Source organism: Mesoplodon mirus, assembly GCF_964341445.2.
Source record: "Mesoplodon mirus genome assembly, chromosome: 2".
In the NCBI taxonomy this organism is placed as follows: domain Eukaryota; kingdom Metazoa; phylum Chordata; class Mammalia; order Artiodactyla; family Ziphiidae; genus Mesoplodon; species Mesoplodon mirus.
This window is the reverse complement of record NC_138977.1, coordinates 159422232-159439322: the sequence shown is the minus strand read 5'-3', so window position 1 is coordinate 159439322 and position 17091 is coordinate 159422232. Positions and strand designations below refer to the sequence as shown.

Genomic DNA, 17091 nt, shown 5'->3' with positions numbered 1-17091 from the left:
CCTCTCTAGAGGCTTAGTATCTCATCACTTTATCAGGTGTGTAACTGAGCCGAGACTGTTTAGGCTATTTTGTGCATGTGCTATTTAAGTAGGGCTCACTCAACACCCACCCAACTGACTTCCCCTGCCTTTTACTTTGTAAAGGCTGGAAAACAAGTATCAAATTCCTAGCCTTCTTTGCTACTAGAGCTGGCCAATGAAACATAGGCTGCAATTTCTGAGGGCTTCCTTCTTGGATAAAAAGATGATGCCTCTCTGAAAGGCTTTTGACTTTTGCTCCTTCCCTTCTTTTCTCCTGGAATGCATCTATGATGTGTAGGGACATGGCAGCCATGTTGTGACTTGGTGTGAGGTCAGACGCATAAAGACAGCAGGGTGAGAGAAGGGACCTGGTTCCTTGAAGACAGCCTCAAGACAACAGCCCTAGACTAACTCCTCTGGATTTGTTATGTGAGAAAAATAAACTTCTTTCGATCACTTTTTTGCTACGTGTATTTATAATAGTCACAGTGGCTCAGAAGAAAGACTGTGAAGTCAGAAGGATAAAGGTAAGCCCCACATCTTTCCCTCACTAGCTAAGTCACTTAACTATAAATCTCAGTTTTCTCATCTTTAAAATAGTCATAGCACTTACCTCAGGGATGTTGTAAGGAAGGACTCGGCATGTAAAACGATCAGTACAATGTTACATTTGCACTTAATGATTATTACAAATTCAGTTATAATGGATAGCAAATATTACCCTTTAAAAATTAAAAAAAAAAAAACCCAAAGTACCTTTTGGTGCCTAGACCAATGAGTTCATAGTAGATGGTCTTTTAATATTCACTGAATATGAATGGTAGGCTCTCAGTCATAATTCTGCCAGGCTCAAGAACATGTTTCTTATGAACAGTAAATATATTTTGTCTTCTCTGGTCCTAATTTTGCTTCTCAGATCATTTTAGTATTGTCTGACCATATTACTGCTTTTTAACCTTCTTGCAAGTTTCCATTGTTGATTTTCACTACCATTCCTTCACAGACACTCATCACAATATTGAAACTCAGATCATTAGAGGTTAGCAACATTCCAGCATTGATGGAGGAACAGAAGTGCCAGCTCTCTTTCCCCGACAGACACCGACTTAACAACCATATATGGACCGAAATACTTTTGTGAGAAATTCAGAAGCCCATTAAGAAATTGCAGTACCCTGGGTGAGAGCAAAGCTGAGGACAGCCACACTGAAGCGGGTGAGAAGAGCCGTTTTCTGCTACTACCCCTCTCCCAGGCTAGTACAGCTTAGCCCCTGGCTCAGTTTCCCCATCATGGGGACTAGGGGGAAAGAGGAGAGTGGAAGATTCAGCCAAAGTTCCAGCCTTTTGAGGGCTGCTTGAGTGACTGGTCACGCTCCCCTACTTGGAGTGCTGATGGAACCGGCATGGTTTGGCACCAGAGAGCCTGCCGTGCCATCAGAGGCTGGCGTGGCTCTGCACAATCAGGACAACGTGCCCAGCTCGAAGCTTCATCCTTGAGAGGGAGGAAGAAGAGTAGAGTGTGTGTCTGGTTTTCCAGCTTTTTGGATGGCTGCACAAGGGACTGGTTTGTGTTTCGCCTGACTTGGGGTGCTGATGTACTTTGGCTGCCTGGGGGCCAATGAGAAAAATGGGCAGTGGGGTGGCTTCCTGTTGTAGCAACAAAGAACCTGCGGTACTGCAGACAGACACCAGAAGGAGGAAGAGGTTATGAGCTCCTGAAAAAGGCACTGGCAACCCTCTGGAGTTGGCAAACCACACACACAAGCCCAGAGAAGTTGCAATCCCACCAAAAGGTTTCAGAGGACCCCAGCATCTATAAATGAGCTCACTGATGGTGCTCCCCTGTACGAAGCTAGAAGAGGTGGCTGTTTTTTACAAATGCATAAAACCCAGCAAAAAGTCAGAAGGCATTGGCTTCCCTGGTGGCATGGCGGTTGAGAGTCCGCCTGCCCATGCAGGGGACACGGGTTCGTGCCCCGGTCCACGAAGATCCCACATGACGTGGAGCGGCTGGGCCCGTGAGCCATGGCCGCTGAGCCTGCGCGTCTGGAGCCTGTGCTCCGCAACGGGAGAGGCCACAGCAGTGAGAGGCCCGCATACCGCAAAAAAAAAAAAAAAAAAAAAAAAGTCAGAAGGCACACAAAGAAACATGGCCCATTCAAAGGAATGAAATAAATCTCCAGAAACCAACTCCAAAAAATGGCAATCTAAGAATTACCTACCAAAGAATTAAAAATAATAGTTTTAAACGAGCTCAATGATCTACAAGAGAATGCAGACAACTAAATGAAATCAGGAAAATGATGCATGAGCAAAATGAAAATATTAACAAATAAATAGAAACTATAAAAAAGAACCAAACAAATTCTGGCACTGAAGAATATAATAACCAAATTGAAAAATTCACAAGAGGGGTTCAACAGCAGACTTGATCAAGCAGAAGAATCAACAAAGTGGAAGACAGGTCATTTGAAATTATGCAGTCAGAGAAACAAAAAGAAAGAAAAAAGTGAAGAGAGCCTAAGGTGCTTATGGGACACCAGCAAGTAGACCAGAAGAAGAGAGACGGGGACAAAGAGCTGATTTGAAGAAATCAATAATGGCCCAAAATTTCCCAAATCCAAGGAAGGAAACTGACATCCAAATTCAGAGAGTTAAGCAACATTCTGCTAGACTGGAAACCTGATGACTGATTATATTTTTAATGGCCTTTAAACTAGTTTTATTATTCAAGTGAACGTACCTACTAGACATCGTCAAGAATCAAACCTGCAGTGCTGTTATAGTGTTCTGTTTGCGTAAGGGCGAAAAGGAGAAACAGGCCCAGGGGAGAAGATTATAGGAGGGGACACTTTCCCCTCAGCCCTAGTGAACCCCTGTGACAGTATGTTAAGGTAAGGGAAAATCCAATCCAGACTTTAGAATGATGGCTATGATGCAATTCATAATCTCTTCCTTTAAATAAATATTCTAACCAAAGAGCCAAGAATGCCTTGAAATCACTAACTCTGTTCTGAACCTTAAGCATCTTGCTGTTCTATGTGGTTTTTCAAAGTTATATGCTATAAAATATCAAATACTCTTGAAAACATAGTTCATAACCTCTTGTAGGGTCAGAGACCCCTCTGGGAGTATGATAAAAGCAAGTATGGACCTTAGTACCCTAGAAAAATGAATCCACACACAAAAGTTAACATTAAATTTCAGAGGTTTTACAGCCTACATGAAGTCCACCTTAGAATGCCTTACATATCTGTGGGGACCCCAGGTTTAGAAAACTTTGATGGAAACTCTGGTTGCTGTTTCCCCATGTCTAAAGTGAAAGGGTAAAATAAATCTATGTGGTTCTTCCAGTTGGGAATAAATGTGCAATCGAGTACAAAGTCTAATAACAAACCAACCAATTTAGGGTGCTTGCATAGGGAGTGGGGTAAAACACTGAAAAGTGAGAAACAACTTTTGTAGCTTGTTACAGCAAAAGGAAGATTAAAACTAGAAAATGAAGAGGTCATATTACTTGCTATTCCTTAATAACAACCTAAGTGTGGAACGCATGTGTGTATTTTTACAGCAGAATTCTGAAAGTCAACAAACAAGAAGAGAGCCAAATATACCCTGAGTACCCCACCGAGAAACCATCAGTTAATATTACATGGTGCTGTCATTCAGAACTAAGCAAACGTTTATTGAATGTCCAAGGTACTAAAAAGGGAGTCTGTAATTTTGTTAATTAAATGATATTTCATATTAATTTATGAATCATGCTTTGGAGTTCTCTACGTCACATGTGGATAACTTTACATTAATGAAAAAGTATACATTTTATGTATACATGGAAAGATTGGAAATTTCCTTCAATAATGTTTATTCTTTACAAAACATATAAATAAATAAAACTATTCAACTTCTAAAGGATTACCACATTCAAGAAGAAGGTATTGCTATCACCATTCTAAATAACGGGAATGAATCCCGTTCCTTCACCTTCCAATTCTACCGGCAAAGTGAAAACTGAACTGAAATTAAGTTGGACTGTGACATCATTGCCAGGGATAAACACAGGCATTTTCAAACATGGAACGCTGGGCCCCCAGAAAAGTGACAGAGAGGAATCTACTGAGTCTTGCACTCGGGCACATCTTTTCCAGAGGAGGCATGCCAAGGACCTGGCTGGGGATCCACAGTCTCTGCTCCAGCAATTTGTTCTTATGATAGGGAAAAAAAAAAAAAAAAGGAAAAAAAATCAACAACAAAAGTAATCTTAGTAAAAACATACACGAATCCCAAATACAACTAAAGTGAAAAGGATGTTTGGAGTAGAGATATAAGAAGAGATGTAAGAAGAATGAAACACAGCGCTTAAACATGGTTCATTATTTTGCTTGTTAAAAAACTATATTTCACTTCAGCAGAGTTGAAGTTTTTTTTTAATAGATCTTTATTGGAGTATGATTGCTTCACAATAGTGTGTTAGTTTCAGAGTTGAAGAAGTTTATTCCCCATTTTCTCATAAGATGAATTGTTAGAAAAACCATATTGTACATAAAACCAAGAAGTAATAAAGTCTTATTTGGAATTCATCAATTTGAGATTCAAAGTGAACCAAACACAGATTAACTCAGATTTTCTCTAGTCCTATTTTTAGGGGAAAAAAAATGGTGAGCTGTACAAATACTATGTATTTTAGAGAATATTTAGCCATCTTTAAAAAGTTTTCTTTGAGCCTTTAAAAAGCAATTCAACTGCATCTATTTGTTTATAAACAATATTTATTTTCAAATTATTATATTCATGAAAGTAAATCTAGAATAACTGGTCTTGGAAATTATCTTAGGTGTTGAGATAATATAAATTTCCTTTTATAATTAAAAATTTTTGAGACTGATATTTTACTAATTCAAGCTGAGACTATGTCCTTTAATTCTGAATTGGTCAGTTTTTGATTTATATATCCCTCCAGACTACTCTTTTATTTTACTTAAAAATTGTACCAGGGCTTCCCTGGTGGCGCAGTGGTTGGGAGTCCGCCTGCCGATGCAGGGGACGTGGGTTTGTGCCCCGGTCCGGGAAGATCCCACATGCCACGGAGCGGCTGGGCCCGTGAGCCATGGCTGCTGAGCCTGCGCGCCCGGAGCCTGTGCTGTGCAACGGGAGAGGCCGCAGCAGTGAGAAGCCCGCATACAGCAAAAAAAAAAAAAAAAAAAAAAATTGTACCAGAGAGATCCATGTATTGATAAAAAGACTTAAGCATTTTTATTTGAGGTTGGATTACTTCATATTATGCATGTGCCTTTGGCACTGTCAGATAAAAATCAAAAGGTGATTATAAAACTTTATCAGTGTTTGAATAGACCCTTCTAAAATTGTGTGTGCGTGTGTGTATACAGCAAAAGTTCCACAGAAGTGTTAGCTAATGGAAGGTCCTCAAATGTTTGTTACATACTGTTCAATGAAGTGAATAGTTCAAAATTTTTTCCAAATTGCGTTGTTCCTTCGTATATCTCTAACAGCACTGTCAGAGTGCTGACGTGATCCAATTTTGACATGTAGTTGATGAGAACGGACTGATTCCTTCTTTGTCACAAAGTAGAGTTCTCATAAACCCCGGTAACCTTTGCTCAGAGCTTTAAATGATCTCTGGCAGCTGCCTCTCTTAATGTACAGTTTTGTTGCTTTAGGTTTCTACAAGTGCATAACTACACTGTCACAAAGGGCTGTGGCCATACACATGTGGGCACACGATAAATGCTATGTGGTGAGAAAGACTGAGAAACGCCATTATTAACAGAGCTTCTCCTGACATGTTCCCCACCTCTGTGTATACCACCTCCGCAGAGCTGGGGGCGATCCCTGACTCCATCCCAGTCCATCCGATCAGGCACCTAGCACTGCTCATTTTGCCCCCAAATCTCTCCCATTTGTCCACGTCTCTCCATCCCCATTGCACCTGCCCAGGTGCATGCTGTCACCCTTGCCCAGGCAACTGTCAAACTCTTGCTCCTATGATTTGTTGGTTACCTAACATCTGAGATAATGTTTTCAAAATTTACAAGTCATCACGTTCCCCTGCTATTGTTTAAAGTCTTCCAACAGCTTCCTCTATATGCCTACAGGATCAAGTTTAAATTCCTTTACACTATCTACAAAGTCCTGCATGTCTGGCTCTGAGCTCTCCCTTTGGCTTCACTGACTACATCCACAGAAGCCTGTGTTCCTTGTGCTCTGGCCACAGCATATTTCTTTCAATCCTTCCCCTGACTGTGGTCCCTCCTACCCCGATGGCGGCTGTCACTGTCCCATATGCCTGAAACGCTTTTCCCTCCCCTCTTTGTTAAGCTAACTCACATTAACCTCCTAGATCTCAGTTCCCTTTTTCAAGGAAGACTTCTGTAATATTTAAAAAACAACAACCTATTATAAGTCTCATAGCCTTTTGCACTCTAGAATTTTACTTTTTTTTGTTACTTGATTACTGTCTATACCTGTTAGACTGTAAGCTCTAAGAAGGCAGGGACCATATCTGGTTTTGCTTATTAATGTACCACTAGGGTCTAATAAGTGACACAGAGTTGAAATTAAAAATCCTGTTGATTAAATGAATAAGTAAATGATACAAGTCTATGATCTGGCTTGTGTAAAATGAATATAACACTATTGGAAATACTGGCCCATTGAATTGATAAGAAAGTCTTTTTCAGTAAAACTGGTTTTGTTTATAAGGTAGTATCTTTATGGCCTTGGGAGAGTTGCTTGTCCATTCTAGGGAAAAGCTGAGGGTTTAAGAGGCAAACTTCACTTGGGATTGTTTTCCTGCATTTCTAAGGAAATATTTTCAGATTTGATTTGCTAAGCAATGACTCACAAGTAGAATTTTTACATACCAAAGGAAAGAAAAAAAAAAAGGCTTCACGTGGGGTAAAAAGTGACAACTGCACTTCAGAGCTGTGCTTTGGAGAAACTTTCTCCCACAGAAACAGCAATGAAGTCTGTGCTCTGTGAGCCCGATCAACGACATCCTCTCTTGTCTACACTTGCCCTGTGGGGACCACATATTAAAGAGAGGTTCCAACCGTTATCCGCCCCCCGTCCCCGCCCCATTTCCAAGCAACCAGTATATTTACCTACCTGGGCAAAGGCCTAAATTTGAGTTATCAAAATAGTGAACTGGAGGAGGTACTGGCAAAGACTTTGATCGGCTATCAAAAAACCAAGATTTTGGCGATTCCTTTGGCACAGGATCTTGTAAATTCCATTCCTTGCACTGAGATGACATATGTTGTCTCTTTTTAGAGGCTGTTCCAGTCACTTTAGGAGACTTTGGAGAATTCTCACAAGTTACTTCTTTGTGAGCCTCTCTTTTAAGGGTTCTCTCCTTCCACGTTTTGACCTCATTGGAAAGATGATGATTATTGCTTAAATGTGAGGGGTCAGGGCGGGGCAGGGGTGGGGGTGGAGGTGGAGAAAAAAGGAGACCATAAGACTGCAATTCCTGCAACATACTCACGTTTAAGTTAAAAAAAAACTGCTTTAAATTGTGGTAAAATATACATAACCTATAATTTACCATTTTATCATATTTATAGTTAAGTTTCAACCTAATGCTTCCTGTTTGGACTGTTTCCACAGTTCAGAAAATGAAATGAGGTCAGTATAATTTAAGTAATTGTAATAAACCTCCGTAATCATGGAGTTTTGAAAAGAAAGCTCAGAGCATGACATCAGGTTTTTAAACAAATCAGTGATATCGCCCAGAGGTTTATCTGTTGATAATTTGTGGCCATAATTTGATAAATCAGTCTGGGTAGATGATTCTAATGTACCTTTGTTATTTTAAAAGAAATAATTCACGGTGCTTTTCTGGATTAGTTACAGTCTTGCTTCTCATAGGAAATGCCACCAGCATTTATCCAGTTTCTCCAGAGAGAACCCTGGGCAACCATCCTAGGGGCCCTTCTCTCCTTTGTGAGCCAAGTCTGTTGATACAACCTCATACTTACTTCTCAAATTCTTTTCCTTATTTTTATCTGCATTGGCACCATTCCAGTCCATGCCAAAATTATCTTTTGCTTGGACAATAATAAACAGATTCCTAAATTGGGGCCTCCTATACTGTGATGCTACCTGATCTCATCAGGCCTTGGCTTAAAATCCTCCAGTGGAGTTAATCCTTCCATTACATTTAGGATACCGCCCAAACGTCCTCCCAATGACCTTTGGGGCCTGTGTAACCTGGATCAGTTACCTCTGGCATCTCATCTTGCACCTCACTGTCTCAGTCTCTATGCCCTGGCCACAGTGGATGTCTTTCAGTTCCACCAGCTGGTCACTCTTCCTGACTCAAAGCCTGTGCACATGCTGTTCCCTCAGCCTAGAAGGCTTACCCACCTCTCCTTTCACCTGGCTTAATTTCTAATCATTTTTCACATCCAGTCTTAAAGATCAGTCTCTTGATCACCACCCCTCCCCATACCTAGATAAGGTTTGATCCCTCTGTGATATACCCTTTCATAATGTCCTATTTTTTGTTGTTGCTGTTTGCTCGATAGCACTCATTACAAAGGATTAGTTATTTGTGGAATTATTTGTTTAATGCCTATTCTTTTCCTCGTCTCATTGGTAGAGGTTAGCACAAGATTCTAGTCTTTGGTAGAAGCCAAATAATTAAATTTGTCAGAATTGTTTTTAAAGTAAAACTAAGTAGACTACGATAATGGACCTAAGGGGTTCCTCCTTGAGTAAGAGCCTCATTGACTTGGGTATATGGACCTGTGGTATATTTAAGCTGTTCCCTCAAAGATCTTTCTTTACTTCCTAGTTCTTGGCTTAGTTAAAAATAGGTCAGTTGACAGATAGCCAACATCTGGAATGGTGCTACCATATTCTTATGCCTTTTAAAAAAGACATATTTTATGAAACTTAAAAATTACTTTCTCCATATGTGTAAAGGATTGCCAACTGCAAAAACTATTTATGTATGTGTCTATATCATCCTACCCGACATGTAACTATAATTTCTATATCGTGTGAGCAGATCTTACCTTAACAGCTCATTCTTTTGCTTTATTAGCTGTTCATTTTGCTGCTTTAATTTGGAAACTTCCTTTTCCAGCCGTATATGCTCACTCTTCAGGATAAGAGCTTTCGTGCTTTGTACAATGCCACTGCCACCTCCACAGGTGAAGGGTTTATTTGAAGGCTGAGGATCAGCATGTTCTGATACCACTGTGGGAGGCAAAAATACAGACAGGTGATAATTTTAGTAGTTCCAAATAAAGAAATAAAGAAAACATTATGAAAGGTAGTAAGTCGCTATAAAAACCAGTACACCACCATCTCCCTGGAAGTCATCCTTGCCCACCTCCTTCTCCCTTAACCTCACACGGCTATTTGCTCATCAATTCTAAACAGCTCTCGAATCCTCCTGCTTCTCCCCACCCACCAATTCCACTCTCATAATCCTGCTGAGATCATTCACCATCACTGTACTAGTAACAATCCTCCCCAGAGCTGTCCTCCATTGATCTATCTTTCTATAGCAGTAGAATCACCTGGCGGGCTTCTTCCTACAGTGTGTGTGGGGTTCACCCCCGTCATTCAGTGCATCACAAGTATTCAACACATACCTGTTCACAAGATAAACCTTAGAATGATATTAGAGCATATATTATTAAGTATTCTACACTGTGTGTGTAAAAGTAATGTAAGGAACTGTTCTGTAAATTTTAGATAAAACTGCATACAAATGTGAGGTGCTTATGAAATAGAATAATCCACTGGGTCACTGACGATTTATAAAAGGGGGGTAATGTGTGTGTGGGGAAGATACTCAATGTCCATTTCCTTTTGAATTATTCTGAATTCAGGGACAATATGTACCTGAAAGTCACTTACAAATCAAGAGTAATTATCCTGACCCTTCTGTAACAACAAGGAATCCTCAGTTCTAATTTTTTTTTTTTTGGTATGTGGGCCTCTCACTGTTGTGGCTTCTTGCGTTGCAGAGCACAGCCTCCGGACGTGCAGGCTCAGCGGCCATGGCTCACAGGCCCAGCTGCTCCGCGGCATGTGGGATCTTCCCGGACGGGGGCACGAACCCGTGTCCCCTGCCTCGGCAGGCGGACTCTCAACCACTGCGCCACCAGGGAAGCCCCTCAGTTCTATTTTTATCCCTTGAAGTTGTCCAGATAGGAGCTGTGATCATCTTTAACACTATCTCTAATTCTTTTTTTTAAATGAGTGGACAATAATATACACAAATATCATCTTACATTTGCTTGACCTTTAGAATTTTCAGTGTGCATGCACACACAACTTTTAGTTTGATCCTTATTAAATACACTGTCTTCAGGATTTCACACAGCCCTTAAGTGAGGGCAATCAGTTCAGAGGCCTGTCCCTGACTGCTAGTTCAATGCTTGTCTTACTATACAAAGCTGCCCCAAGTACTGTTCAGCATTTTCTCTTTTCAAATGAAATATAAGAGACAGAACTACAGAAAAAGGTATAGTTTGAGAGATATATATGCAGAAATTTGATCTTTAAACTTGAAGACTGTTCCTAAGATAAATTTCAAAAAGTTTGCAAGTATGCATCAACTCTATGTTTTCAGTATTAAGAACAAGTAGGATAATATCTAGTTATTTTTACTGTGAACTGATAATATTTTTACTGTGCACATGGTTACAATCTATTAAGACATGTGCTTGTATTTTTATTGGGAAGTGTACTTCTACCCTGATAGTTAAGTCATTCTTTTACAGTGCTGAAGATATCTTCACTAATAGGTGAAGATCTGATTAGGCAAAAGTAAAATTTGTATTTTCTAAAAATCTATAATGGATAGACAGTTAAGATTACAGTAAACTAAAGAGATGTCACAGGATAAAAATGAGCCCAATGAATTCATTTTAAAAATAGTCTTTTCTTGGGGCTTCCCTGGTGGCACAGTGGTTAAGAATCCACCTGCCAATGCAGGGGACATGGGTTCGAGACCTGGTCTGGGAAGATCCCACATGCCACAGAGCAACTAAGCCCGTGCACCACAACTACTGAGCCTGCGCTCTAGAGCCTGTTAACCACAGCTACTGAGCCCACGTGTCACAACTACTGAAGCCCGTGCGCCTAGAGCCCGTGCTCCACAACAACAGAAACCACCGCAATGAGTAGCCCGCGCACTGCAACCAGAGAAAAACCGGCATGCAGCAACGAAGACCCAACACAGCCAAAAAAATAAAAAATTCTTTCTAAATCAGTGATTAACTTAGCTTTATTTTTGACTATCATACCTATAATAGCAGTCTTCAAAATATGTAAGTGTATTGAAGTAAAATGGAAAGATCGGGAAATATCAGCATTTTCTACTTACTTGAGGTATCTTGGGCCTGTTGATTTCTTCTAAGATTTTCTCTCAACAGCCTTATAACTTCTTTTTGATATTCCACTGTGGCTTTTGTCGAAGAGATTCTATTAAGAACAAGAGGAATATGTAAAAGCCCAGAAACTAATTTTTAATGAAGGAATAAACACAACTGCTGTCAAGAATTTTCTAAGACAACACATCACATGAACACAATGTCCTGGTAGCAGTAGATGAGCCCTCATGATACCCTCCTGATATCATGCACCTCACAGCTATAACACCACTAAATTGGAAGTATTCTGTTTGGTTGCAGCAGCAATTTTTTTTTAACATTGAGAAATCAATTCTTTTTAAATTTCTGGAAGCCCAATAGCTATTAACCAGATATTGTGTAAAATTATATCTGGGGGCACCATAAAATAAATAATTGGTCTGTTACCATGAGGTCCTAGAAATATCTTGAAGGTACAACAATTACAACATATTTCTAATTTAGTTTCCCTGACACTGGCTAATGTTCTTTTCATTATGCTATACCACAAAGAACTTGAGGCATGCTATTACGTATATAGTACTATATATAAATAAATCAGTAAAAAGAGGATATGCTCTTGGGTATTAGGTATTATAATTTAAAAGGAATTACAACTTTTTCATAAAAACACAATGGGAAGAACACATAAAATTAAGAGAACCAACAGAGACCTTAGTCAAACTGCTAAATACACCACAGGTTCTTAACATTTACTTTCAAGCATAAAAAGGATATTTTAAAGCTATTTAAATATGATTGAGCAAGAAGCTTCCAAAGACATAGTGTGTTAGTAATCAGAATTGTGCTTATTTTAAAAACTTTGCATATGTAATGAGAATTTAATAGATTTAAAATCTGTGAATGTTTGTATTTATTTTTTTTAAAAGCAATAACAATATTTTCATATATTTAAAAAAGTTAACTAATGCAAAGAAATTTATATAGTTTTGAAAGGAAATTTAAGCTTTTAAAGTCATGTTCAATTAAGGCAAAGACATACTCCTTTTCAAAATCCTTGGCATTTTTCATCTTCTCTAGGTCTATTTTCACCAGCTTTGTTTTGAGCTCTTCAATTTCTTCTTTATAGGGCTTAGCTCCTAAAGCAACTTTGTCCTAAATTTTTTAGAGAAAAGAAAAATAAAATAATTTTAGAGCAGTTCTGAAGAGTTGTTAACTGCCTTGATCTGGTAGAAACATTTTAAAACAGCAATCTTCAAATATATCAAAAAGCAAGGAAGGCACAAATTTTAACACTGAAATGAATAACAAATAGATATATGATGTGAAGTATAATTTGAAGCTCTTGGAAGCTAATACATACTTAGAGAACATATAACTTTAGTTTCTTAGAACAATTTTTTTCCCAATTAAAAAAATCTACCTAAACAAATGAAACAAAGGTTGAAAACAATGAAATGGGCAGATGAAGGTTAATCAGGAAAATGAAAGAAAAAGATGTCAGAACAGCAATATAAATATCAAACTAGAACTGAATTTAAGGCACAAAGTATTATGTAGCATTGTTGAGGATATTTTGTAGTCAGATGGTTCAATCCAGTGATATACCTACTTTCTACTCAGAGAAAAAAAATCCATATATAAATCTTTTTTTTTAATGAATAGATTTCATTTTCAAAGTAATTTTAGGCTTATGGAAAAATTGAGCAGAGAGTACACAGAGTTCCCATAAACTGTACCCTCCCCCTGCCCCAACTCTCCTGTTATAACATAACATATTAATGTGGTATATTTTTTACAAATGATGAGCCAATATTGATACGTCACTATTAACTAAAGTTCATAGTTTACATTAGGGTTTATTGTTTGTATTGTATATTCTATGGGTTTTAACACTTGTATAATGACGTGTGTTCATCATTACTCTACCATACAGAATAGTTTCACTGCCTTAAAAACCCCCTGCACTCCACCTATCCATCCTTCCCTCCCTCCCCTTAAACTGTTGGCAATTACTGAACTTTTTACTGTTTCCCTAGTTTTGCCTTTTCCAGAATGTCATATGGCTGGAATCATCCAGTATGTAGCCTTTTCGGATTGGTTTATTTTAATTAACAATACACATTTAAGATTCCTCCATGTCTTTCTGTGGCTTGAGAGCTCACTTCTTATTACTGCTGAATAAATTGCTCTTTTTATTGCTGTACCACAGCCACACAGTGGAATACTATTAGATATTGAATACAAAAATAAACCCATCTAAATAGGAACCCAGAGAGCTCTCTATTCCTCTAGGCTTTCCCACTCCAACCCCTATAAAAACATCTGTACACACACAATGACTAGCAAAGACTAAAAAGATGCAAAGCTTCTAAAAATGACAGATGCTCAGCTTAAGGAGGTTGATGACTGGGTCAGATGAACCCACTGTTTGCTCAGTCAGAGCACCAGTTCAATACCCAGGCCTTCTGGACCAGACACTGATATCAGGGACTCCCTGGGCATGTGTCTGGCTGAAATGGTGTCAGTTTCCTAAGAAACTGCCAAAGTTTCCTCTGAAGTAGCTGTACTATTTGCATTCTGCCATGATGACTGAGTATTCCTGTTGCTCCACATCCTCACCAGCATTAAGTGTTGTCAGTGTTTTGAATTTTGGCTGTTACGGTATTTTGAGATACCATAGGTATGTAGTGTTATTCTTGTCATTTTGATTTTCAATTCTGTAATAACATGATATTGAGCATCTTTTCTTATGTTTATTTGCCATGTGTCTGTCTTCTTTGGTGGGGTGTCTATTCAGATTTGTGGCCTGTTTTTTAATCGGGTTGTTTGTTCTCTTATTATATTTAGTTTTAAGAGTACTTTGTATATTCTAGATAACAGTCCTTTATCAGATATGTTTTACAAACATTTTTCTCCCAATCTATGGTTTGCCTTTCACAGGGCTAATGTTTTTAATTTAAATGAAGTCCAACTTATCAATTTTTTCTTTCACGGATCGTGTTCTTGGTGTTGTGTCTAAAATAGTCATTGCCAAACCCAAGGTCAGCTAGTTTTTCTCCTATCTTATCTTCTAGGAGTTTCCTAGTTCTGTGTTTTATAATTAGGTTTATGATCAATTGAGTTAATTTTTGTGAAATGTGTAAGGTCTGTGTCAAGCCTTGTTTTTTCTCTTGTGAATGTGCAATTGGTCCAGCACCATTAGTTGATAAGATTATCCTTTTCCACTGAACCACTGAATTGCCTTTGCTCTTTTGTCAAAGATCAGTTGACTATATTTGTGTGGGTCTATTTCTGTGCCCTCTATTCTATTCCATTGATCTATTTGTCTATATACTGTTTTAAAAATTCAAAGAACTCCAAAAACAATTATCCATTTATGATATCAAAAAAAATTTTAAACATATTCTACAAGTGCAGAAGTTACAGTAACTTTTTACCACAATATAATGAAATAAATTAGTCATACACAACATTGTTTAAAATAATTCTTACGTAAAAAAAAATCAAAATTGGAAATACTGCCTTAGAAATGAAAGACAATAAGAATTCCATATTTCAGACGTTTGGCATGTGATGGAAGCTGAACTCAAGACATACCGATCACCTTAAATAGTTTTTCTAATAAACTGAAAGTATAATTTTTAGTTAACATGATCTATTTATCATCTATATTTTAGATGGATTCTGTTAAGAAACTTTCCTTGTTCTACCAGAAAAAGAATTCCTTTGGGAGTATGAATTAAATTACATCAAATTTAGAAATTAATTTGGGAAAAACTGATGGATGTACAGTATTTAGGTTCCAAAACAGGAAATGGCAAGTTTCAAATCTTAAACCACACGTTCTCCTATATTACTCTTTGAAATTCTGTTGTTCCTTTCATATATGTTTTCCTCATCTTTTGTTTACTCTTCAAACACTTTATTTTAGATTCTGTGGCCATTATAAGATTTTTTTCCTATTGTGTAGGATGTCCATAAAGTTCTAGTGCCGTTGAAATTTTTAACAAATTCACTGCTATTTGACATAAACAATTTGTAAAGATACAACACAGGAAAAATATAAAGATTTAAATGAAATTGTTAATGATTCATTTGTTCAAACTACTTTCTTCCATATTCCATTAATAAACCCTACATTATATTGGATAGGTATTTTCAAATAGTGGTAAATAGTTTTTTATTTTTTTATTATGCCAACTCTTGAGTTACATGCAAAAGATTGTATTTCATAGAATATTTATATAATACACAGAAACAAATTTTTCAAAAATTCAGACTGTACAAAGGTTTTTATGGATACCCTGTATTTTGCTTTCTTTCCCCAAGGGTGCTGTACAAGCCCCCCCAGACCCCGCTATATTATCTAAATGGTTACTTCTGGTATGCAGTAAAGATACTTGTCTCTCCATAATATAGGTATCAATCTATACTGAATGTGAAGTTTGCTGCTCACTCCCTCTTTCTTTATGCCCTTTCTTCACTTATATGAGGAAATTAGAACCACTCTCTCTTGCCCCCCACCTGCCCCTTTCTCTCTTACTCACGCCTGCTCCATCTCAGTATCTTTTAATTACTCCACATCTCTTCTCCATATGTTCATGCTCCCATCTAGTCTCATGACTTTTATATGCTGACAATTCCCCAAACTTACACCTCAAGTTTAGATCTCTCTCTCTCTCTCTCTCAGACTCACATATCCAACTGCCTAAGACATATCTCATATCTCAGCTTGGGTGTCCCCAGTAGGCAGTTCAAATTCAACGTGCTCAACACTGAACTCTGAGTCTGCTCCCACGTTTTCAAACTTGCTCTTCTGGCAGTCTTTTCTATCTCCATAAACGGCAAGTCCTTTTTCCAGTTGCTCAGGCCAAAAACTAGGGAAATCATCTCCGACTCCAAGAAATATGAGAGGAAGAGATGTGTGCCACTTCTGGGCTAGAGCCTTTGAGAGTAGAGATTTTAAGATATTTTAGCTTCTCCATCTTGTCCCTTTCTTGTTAGCCCAAGCATGGACAGCTTACAACCTGGCTTTAACCACTAAGATGAAAACAGCACCCAAGGGCGTGACAGAGAAACAAGATGGGAGAAATGTGGGCCTCTGATTGATCATGTGGAATGAAGCCATCCCCCAACCTGGAATTCACGCTTTTATATGAGTTAGAGAAATAACCTTCCATCTTATTTGAGCCATTGCATTTTTGGTTCCCTTTGCTGTAGCAGCTAGCATGTCACACTAACGCACCCTTCTGTATTCTATCTTCAAAGAGCAATTTTTAAAAAATTAAGTAAGACCATAATATCCTTTAGCCAAAATCCTCTGATGATTTCCCATCTCACCCAGAATAAAAACCAAAGTAGTCTGCAAGACCCTTTATGAGTTGATTCTCTGCTACTTCTCACCTTATTTCCCACCTCTATTCTCTTGCTCACTCTGCTCAGGAGACAATGGCTTTCTTGTGGTTTCTTAAATATGTCTAGACTGTTTCTGTGTTGAAGCCTTTGTGTTTGCTATGTCCTTTGCCTAGAAGGCCCTTTCCCTACCACATCACTCACCCCATCACTTCATGTCACCTTAAAGGTGTGGCTCTCCTCAATGCCCTTTTATAAAGTCACATCTCTTTCCCTTATACCCCAACTCTCACTCAGTATCCATGTACCCTTGTCTGGATTAATTTTTTTCCATTGCACTTTTCACCATTTGACACACATATAT

The 17091-nt window shown here is 38.3% G+C and overlaps 1 protein-coding gene across 5 annotated transcripts in view; it reads right to left on the bottom strand.

Moving 5' to 3' along the window:
• Positions 1–3680: 3680 nt before the first annotated feature.
• The window catches only part of CENPE (centromere protein E), a 72701-nt gene continuing 59290 nt past the window's right edge, over positions 3681–17091 (bottom strand). For all 5 annotated transcript variants that reach the window (XM_082603686.1, XM_082603687.1, XM_082603688.1 and 2 more), the window contains 5 exons: positions 12415–12527; positions 11387–11484; positions 9060–9243; positions 7147–7433; positions 3681–4226 (listed from right to left, as the gene is read on the bottom strand). In XM_082603686.1, the coding sequence (XP_082459812.1) occupies positions 4135–4226; positions 7147–7433; positions 9060–9243; positions 11387–11484; positions 12415–12527 (774 nt within the window). In that variant the 3' untranslated portion in view covers positions 3681–4134. The remainder of the gene's footprint in view (positions 4227–7146; positions 7434–9059; positions 9244–11386; positions 11485–12414; positions 12528–17091) is intronic.